The sequence below is a fragment of the Humulus lupulus genome, chromosome X (genome assembly GCF_963169125.1).
Source record: "Humulus lupulus chromosome X, drHumLupu1.1, whole genome shotgun sequence".
In the NCBI taxonomy this organism is placed as follows: domain Eukaryota; kingdom Viridiplantae; phylum Streptophyta; class Magnoliopsida; order Rosales; family Cannabaceae; genus Humulus; species Humulus lupulus.
The window spans coordinates 63,394,503-63,403,541 of record NC_084802.1 but is presented as its reverse complement, the minus strand read 5'-3'; the positions used below and the strand labels follow the sequence as shown (position 1 = coordinate 63,403,541).

Below are 9,039 nucleotides of genomic sequence, written 5' to 3'. Positions count from 1 at the left end.
TAACTTTTATGTCGGGTTAATGGTCCAGACATTTGTTTGTTTTTGTGTATGCTATATTTGAGTTATTTATTTTTCAAACTTATGGTATACATACCACTAATGCCTCCTTAATATCCTATGAGTGTGACCATAGGTTATTAAATTAAGAGAGTTTGCAAAAAACACAACATATTGAAAAGGAAAATGATTTTTATTTAAAATTGAACAATTTATTAACAGAATCAAGCATGGTTACAGGGTACATCATTCCTACACTATTGATAGTAAGGTCGTAGATGTTCGCCATTCCATGCTCGTGGCACCAACTCTTCGTTTAATCTTGCCAATTTTTAGACGCCAGGTCGAATAACTGACTCGATTTGATAAGGTTCTTCCCAATTGGGCCCGAGTACGCCAGCGGCTGGGTCCCTTGTAGCTAGGAACACACACCTTAACACCAAGTCTCCCAATCTGAATTTCCTGTCCCGAACCTTTTTATTGAAGTATCTGGTAGCTCGCTGTTGATATGTTGCATTTTTCAGTTGAGCTTCATCTCGCCTTTCTTCAATTAGGTCCAGATTTACTTTGAGCTAGGATTGGTTCGAGGCTTGATCATAAGCATGGCTACGAATAGTGGGTACTTCGACCTCGATTGGTAACATGGCCTTGCATCCATATGCCAGAGAAAAATATGTATGTCCTATTAAAGTGCGAGCTGTGGTTCGATATGCCCACAAGACTTGGGGCAACTCCTCAGGCCATTTTCCCTTAGCTTCTTCCAATTTCTTTTTCATAGAACTCTTGAGAGTCTTATTCACAGCTTCGACTTGGCCATTTTCCTGGGGATGGGCAACAGAGGAGAAGCTTTTCATTATCCCATTTTTCTCACAAAAATTGGTGAACAATTCACTCTCGAATTGAGTACCTGATAACTCTTGAATAAAGAGTTATTTCATGTGTTTTTGAACTTATAATTGTGAAAAAAATCATGGGTGATGTTAGTTTATTTTTAGCTTTTGTAGCTAACCTTGATGTTTTCATTATCTTAATTAAGTTTAATTTTTTTTTTTAGTTTTTAATAGCTATTGGGTTAAAGGTAATAGTTTCATGGATAAATATTCGCACAAGGAATGAACTAACATGTGAAACTATTTTGATTTAATTTTGTTGTTGATGGCTGAATTATCAGGTTTGCTGCAGCAAAATAGAAGAATTTTGATCAGGCAACTTTTGGGCACATGGAACGCGTGGCAGTTAATGAGTAAGCTGGAAATTTTGGCTGAGGTGGCAAGGGAGGAAAGAATTAGTCAACATATTGGAGAAAAAGACAAAAAGAGAAAGGAGGAATTGATGTTTTTGGAGAAAAAGGGGCATTATGGTACTTTTGGGAAAGGGAGGAGAAAACCTAATATACACAAAAAAGGGTTTTAGCCGTATGAAGAAAGCAGCGACCATTTTTTAAAAAGAAAACCAGAAAAAGAGAGGAGAAAAACTCAGAATATCAACAAGGAAGAAGGAGGACAAACAAAGAAAGCTCAAGCATCATTTTGGATTTGTTCTTTCTTCTTTTCCTAAACTTTATTTTATTAATTTCAGAGTGGGATTCTAAATCTGAATATTATGGTCTGTTTTGATTATGGATTAATGTTTGTGAACTCAGCCATGAACTAATTTTTAGGTGGCTTGAATTGTTGATGAACCCTATGTTATAGTCTATCAATTTCTTGCACTTTATTTTAGTAAAATCTCCTTGGTTCATTCAAGTGTGCTTATATTAATTTCTTGTTGTTGTTTGGCCAGCAAGGCAAGTTATTTAATTATTTTTAATGCTAGAAATATTAAATGTAATGGGAAGAACTTGGATGACACAAGTCATAATATAGGTTAGGTTATGTTAGTAAGTAACATAGGGATATGTTATTTTCCTTGTGTAACTTTTGAGAATTAAACTTTGATTTGCATTCTTAAATCTGATTTTGCATAGGAATATGTTTAATTAGGTAGAAGAATTAATGTCATAAAATTTGGGAAAGTTTTATGGGTGTTTAAATGAATTCTTGTTAACCTGGGAGTTTTGCTAGAATATTGCTGCAGCAATCTGTCCGCAATTTGTTCAGGATGAATAATATAGGGGAGTTCAATAATTCAAGTCCATTTTGCAATCCATATATTTCTCTCAATTTTCTTGTTCAGTTCATTTTTTAATTTCAGTATTTCCATTTTTTTTTAATATTTTGCTTAGCCTATAAACAACCCACTTGATTTTTAATTTCTTGAAAATGTTTAGTAATTGTTTTGCTTATTTTTTCTAATTTGCAATCCCTGTGGAGACGATTTACTTATCATTATATTACTTGTGTGATTACGTGTACTTGTGTATTTAAAATCAAATATTGAATTTATCACAACAAGTTTTTGGCGCCGTTGCCGGGGATTGAAATTAGAAATTCTTGTAAAATCAATTACTTGCAATTTATTTATTTTTCTTTGTTGAGCTGACTTTGTTTGCTTGCTCTTGTGTTTTCTCAGGTTATTTACTATATGAAGGAGCAAGAAGACATTGAACTAGCTCCTATTGACCCCGAGATTGAAAGAACAAGTAGAAGAAGACTAAGGGAACAACGGGCTCAAAATCGCCTTAATATGGCTGAAGAGGTTGAAGGAGTTAAGGGTGCTAATAATGTCACTAACACAATTGCTATGGATGATGATAGAGAGAGAGCCATAAGGGAGTATGTTGCCCCCATGTTTAGTGGGCTCAATCCGGGCATTGTTAGACCTGAAATTCAAGCACCCCAATTCGAGTTAAAGCCCGTTATGTTCCAAATGTTGCAAACAGTGGGTCAATTTAGTGGGCTGCCTACTGAGGATCCTCACCTTCATCTTCGTTCATTTTTGGAGGTGAGCGATTCTTTCAAGCTACAAGGAGTGACTGACGAGGCCCTAAGGTTGAAATCGTTCCCTTTATCTTTGAGGGATCAAGCTAGAGCTTGGCTCAACACCCTACCTCCCGACTCGGTGACTACATGGAACGAGTTGGCTGAAAAATTCTTGATGAAGTACTTCCCTCCTACCAAAAATGCCAAGTTTCGCAATGAAATTATGTCATTTCAGCAGCTGGAAGATGAATCATTTTGTGAAGCTTGGGAGAGATTCAAGGAGTTATTGAGGAAATGTCCACACCATGGGATCCCGCATTGTATAGAAATGGAAACTTTCTACAATGGGCTAAATTCTTCCACTCGTATGGTGTTAGATGCTTCAGCTAATGGGGTTATTCTCTCTAAGTCCTATAATGAAGCCTATGAGATTTTGGAGAGGATAGCTAGCAACAATTATCAATGGTCCAATGTTAGAGCCTCAACAAGTCGAAAAGTGGCTGGTATACTTGAAGTGGATGCATTGACAACTTTGACTGCTCAAGTTTCTTCAATGACTAACCTTTTCAAGAACATGCATTTGAGAGTTGTCCTTCGAATGGTACAACCAATTGCTATGGGACAAGTTGCCGATGTATCTTGTGTTTATTGTGGAGATGGGCATGTATTTGAGAGTTGTCCTTTGAATCCCGCTTCAGTTTGTTATGTGGGGAATCAAAATGCCAACCGAAATAACCCATACTCGAACTCTTACAATCCGAGGTGGAGGCAGCATCGAAACTTCTCATGGGGGGGTCAAGGAGCTAGTTCAAGCGGAGCACCAATGCAAAACAAGACTACACATCCACCGGGGTTTTCTCAACAACAACCAAGGGCTCAACCACCTCCTCCTCAAGTGTCGAAATCAAGCTCGTTGGAGAGTTTAATGAAAGAATATATGGCCAAGAACAATGCTGTGATTCAGAGCCAGGCGACATCCTTGAGGAACTTAGAAATTCAAATGGGGCAACTAGCCAATGAGCTAAGGAATAGACCACAAGGCACCTTGCCTAGTGATACTGAAAATCCAAGGAGAGATGGTAAAGAGCAATGCAAGGCGATCACTTTGAGGAATGGTAAAAGTCTGGAATTGACTAAGGAGAATTGTAAGAGAAACAACGAGCCCACTTCAATCCAAAGTAGTGTGGACAAGGGAGACAAAACTGTGAATTCGAAAAATTCAAATGCTAATCCTGAAGAAATTGCTGCAGCAATTCCTCAGGAAAATGCAACAGAGAAGCCAATGAGCAAGCCACCTCCACCATTTCCTCAACTTTTTCAAAAGCAGCAACAAGATGGTCAATTCCGAAGATTTTTGGATGTTTTGAAGCAACTCCACATCAACATACCGTTGGTGGACGCTTTGGAACAAATGCCTAATTATGTGAAGTTCTTGAAGGATATTTTGACAAAGAAGAGGAGGATTGGTGAATTTGAAACGGTTGCTTTGACTGAAGGTTGTAGTGCTATATTGAAGAATAAAATTCCTCCAAAGTTGAAGGATCCGGGCAATTTCACAATTCCAATTTCTATTGGGGGATGAGAAGTTGGTAAAGCTCTTTGTGATTTGGGAGCTAGTATTAATTTGATGCCCGTGTCCGTTTTTAAGAAGTTGGGAATTGGATAAGCAAGGCCAACTACACTCACCTTGCAATTGGCTGACCGTTCTATGGTGCATCCGGCAGGAAAGATTGAAGATGTCCTAGTAGAAGTTGACAAGTTTATTTTTCCGGCGGATTTCATTATTCTTGACTACGAGGAAGATAGGGATGTACCGATCATTTTGGGGAGACCATTTCTTGCCACCGTGAGGACAATGATAGATGTTGAAAAAGGAGAGCTCACCATTCGAGCTCAAGACGACCAAGTCACATTCATGGTTTTTAATCCTATACGCTCTCCTAATGAAGTTGAAGCTTGTTTGGCCATAATTGTTTCTAACTTCAAGTTGATTGAAAAGATGCATGGAAAGTATAGCAATGGAGTCAAGAAAAAGGCCCCTTTTGAAGAAATTGAGAAAGGTGGGGAGCCATGGATAAGTAAGGAAGAAGAACCACCCCATTCTCCAAAGCTACCAAGGAAAAAGAAACATAGTAGAAAGCCTCAATCACAAATGTTGGAAGTTGGGAATAGAGTTTTTTTCTCAAAAATCTCTAGTGAAATCAAAGTGTGATGGTGGGTTCTTAGTGAGCAAGGTGTTTCACAATGGCGTAGTGGAATTATATGATGAGCATGTAGGAAGAGCATTTAAGGTAACAAGGAAAGAAGCAAAGTTTGGGGGAAGCGAGGTTGAGCAATACCAAACCTCACTTCCTTGAAAGATCCTTAGAAAAAAAATGAAGTTTGGGTTGCTATGGTTTTTGGAGGATTCATTTGTAAAGCAACTCAAAGAAAGAAAAAATAAAAATGCACTGAAAAAAAATATTCAACCAATAAAAGAAAAGAAAAGACAAATATATATATAAATATATATGAGTGTTTTTAATTATTTTTATTGTTAGTTTTAATTTTTAGAATTTTAATTTCATTTTATTGTGATATTTTGGAGTGGTTTTATGTGTATTTTGGTGTTTCAGGTGTTAAGACAGCAAGAAACAGGGTGTTTTGGAAGTAATTTTGGAGTCTGAAGGTTTTGCGAGAGTTTTGCTTCAGCAAAATGCAAGCAAACATTTCCGAAAATAAAAGGGATTTACGTCAAATTATAGCTGCTGAAGTAAAGTTTAAGCAAAATGGTGGCAATCTGGGCAGAGAAAAAAAATCCTGGGTCGTGGTTTCATTGAGAGGCATATATATATAGAATACTATATTATTATTATTATATATATACAAAAAAATTGTACTATATTTAATATTATATATATTACTGCCTATATACATATTAAAAAAAGTTATAAAAAAATATATAATCAATATAATAAATATATTTTACTACCTCTATATATGTAATATATAAATATATATATACACAGAAATATGTATCAAAAAGAAAAAAATTAGTATATATATATACTATAAGCTATACGTTTCAGTAAAATTTATATTATATATAAAATACATATATGTATATAATATTTATTCTATCTTCACCATTTACCCTAGCCCATTTTCACCATTACCCTTATCCCCTGCTCAGGCCATTTTTGTGCCTTCCACCACCCTTGGCACTACCTAGACCGAGAGCCACCACCATCCACGAGAAGCTCCTCGCCAGCCCAGCCATCCCCAAAACCTCACCAGCCATATCCCATACCCACAATCGAAATCAGCTGTGGCTCAGCTTCGCACACCACGCAGAGGACCACTCCCAGGCGCACCTTCACTATACACCTCCAGCCAGGTTGAGCCCAAATGACCCCCAGCGCGTGGATCCCACAGGCCTGTGCCTCTTCCTGTGTTCCAGCGAGGCGCCTAGAAATTTCTAGGCGTACGACCCAAGTCGTGTGAGTCTCCCCAAGAGCATCCCAGCTCAGTCGACTGTGACCCTTGGCTTCATCTGAGCCTCATTTGCGCAACCAACCCTCCCATTGGCTCACAGCAACCCTTCGGTCACTCGTGTCTACAAGCCTCAGGTCAGTCCAAAGGCTGCCTACGTTGTGAGTTTCAAAATTTTTGCTCAGCCCCAACAATCATTCTCTCGGTCTAAAACTTCCAATTTGGGGGTTGTTCTATTGATTGGGTGAGCTGTGTTCTATTGGCATTTTGGGGGGTGACCTATTGTTGTGAGATGTATTATTCAGATGTTCATCAAGAAGCAGTGTATTTGATATTTGGTGTGGGTGCCTAGTTCAGTTGTTGTACTGATGATTTGTGTTGTATTTAGCTGCGCCTCACACAAGCACCGAGTGACCCAGCTGCGCATCCCTTGAGTAGAGCTTGCATATTAGTTGAATGAGCATTTCTGAATTCTACTCCCCAATTTGATTTTGTTTATGTCTGTTTCTTTGTTTTCTCTGTTTTAGGTGTAGTTGTTACTCATTGGAAAATTTTTGTGTTGTGTTATACTTTGGTCTCAAGTGTTGATAATGATTTTTTTGTTTTGTGTACTGGGTGCTCTGTGTTGTACTTAGTTATGTTTCTTTGGTGATTTTTGTGTAGTGAGTACCGAAATTTGAGTCATTTGCCTTGTGTTTTGTTGCTAGGAAGGTACTTTGTTGGAATAGTTATCTTTGTTCTGTTTTTAGTTTGTCTTTGTATTGTTGTGTTGTCGTTCTTTTGAGGATATTCTTTTCTTTTGTTAGTGTTTAACTAGGGGGCTCGATGACAACTTTGAAAACTTAAATATATATATATATAATCAATCTAAGTTGCAGCTGAATGTCTTTCTTTCTTAAATTTTAAACTTAATTCTTTGGGTGTGAATGTTGCTAGCAATTGGTTGATGAGAGTGTTTCTCTTTTTAGTTTGTGCATAGTTTGATTAAACAATTTTGAGACCCTAGAAAGAGCTAGTTTCTTGTGAGAGCTTAAGTTTCTAGAATTACTTAGTGATTTTCCTTGAGGCGAAATCCTAGACAATACTACACCGATGAAATGATTTAGGCCATCTTTGGACCGTTTGAGCCTTTGAAGCCTACCTTGTATGCATGTTTATCCCTAGTCACCCCATTGAGCTTAAGTGTCATTTTTTTCTTTCTTAGCCACACATTAGCTTATCCTAACATATATATATATAATCACCTATTTTCACTACTACAAGAAAAAACAGTATTCATAACACTTAAAAACTGCTAACCGGGAGTATTGATAACGCTTCTGAAAACACTAACGTAGCCCCTGTTATTAAAAGTCCTGTCTTTTCTATAACAGTATTCGAATGTTATGTTCGATGTTATCTTAAACTTTTCAATAACACATTTTTAGTTGCTATAATATTAAAAAAATAACATTTAGTTAGAGTATTTGGTTATAAATTTGAAGTTTAATATTATACTTTTTGCATAACACTTTTCAACTGTTACATTTGATTATTTTGATAGCGTTTTTAGTTTGTTATATTATATAAATCATAACAATTTGTTACTCTTATAATATGTTTCTAAATCATAACATATTAAGGTTTTTTATTGTGATAAGGGTACTTATAAGTTTTTTTTAATTAAAAGATTTTCATTATTGTATTTTGATAAAAAAAATCAAAATTAATCATAAAATGTAATTCTCAATATATTGATAAATCATAAGTATTACATTAAACAATAACTAATTCAAACTATGAATGTGTCTACTTCATGAGATCTTAGTTCTAACTTAAGTTTGAAAGCATAACATAATAAAGTTTTATAATCTTGAACATTTTTTACTTCAAAAATGAAAAACAAAAACATTACAAGATACACAAAAGTAAACCATGCATGAAACTTGCTCCATCCTTCAATTCATCATCCTTTGTGCACTTGTCTTTGTTGTGAGTCCATTTGTTGTGCACTTGTCATATACCTGTTTCCCTTTCTTCCACAGGTCCATGTGTAATCCCCTTTGTAATAAAGTCAGTTGTAGTCCACAAAAGGCCTATTGCCATCAAGCTTATGTTAAGCTATGTCTTTTAAGCACTGTAATCTCCAGTCACATCTATACACCTGTAATATTTGAGTGTAATAATGGAATCACACCAGCAATTACTTAAAGTGGTAATTCTAGGGCTTTTTTTTTTAAAAAAAAACAGTTTCAAATTGCCTTGTATTAATTAAAAATGTATGAAAGTTGTAATTCTAGGTTTCTATGTTGCAAGTAATGAAATTATAAGTTTTTATCAGTCAATCCAAGTATACGTGTCAGTGTGTGCCTATGCATGTGTGTAATCGATCACTTGATATATTATGTCACTGCACAATACAGTATCTAAGAAATGACAGCATATTCAAGTGATCTCATTTATGCAAGTGTGGTTTGATTGGTTTCCATCTAGAGACAGAATGTATCAATGATAAGAAATTTCAATTCTTATTTCACTAGTTAAATAGCCATAAACTCTTTGGAAGACAAAGTTCTCACATTCTATGATATCCCTTTGGGTCTGATTGACAAGTCCTGGAAGTGATCTGAACCTAAAACAGCACATATGGACATTAGACACATATTATTTCCCTTAAAACCAAATATATTATTTCATAGATATGCATGAACATCAGATGAGATGAACCTCA

At 36.0% G+C, this 9,039-nt stretch overlaps 1 protein-coding gene and 1 non-coding gene across 2 annotated transcripts; one reads left to right on the top strand and one right to left on the bottom strand.

Moving 5' to 3' along the window:
- Positions 1-2,622: 2,622 nt before the first annotated feature.
- Positions 2,623-4,440, top strand: LOC133805897 (uncharacterized). The gene is made up of 2 exons (XM_062244040.1): positions 2,623-2,711; positions 3,336-4,440. The coding sequence occupies exons 1-2, from the start codon at positions 2,623-2,625 to the stop codon at positions 4,438-4,440; spliced, it is 1,194 nt and encodes a 397-aa protein (XP_062100024.1).
- Positions 3,064-3,170, bottom strand: LOC133807808 (small nucleolar RNA R71). Its single transcript, XR_009879699.1, has one exon. It is a non-coding gene; the product is annotated as a small nucleolar RNA R71 (small nucleolar RNA).
- Positions 4,441-9,039: the final 4,599 nt, after the last annotated feature.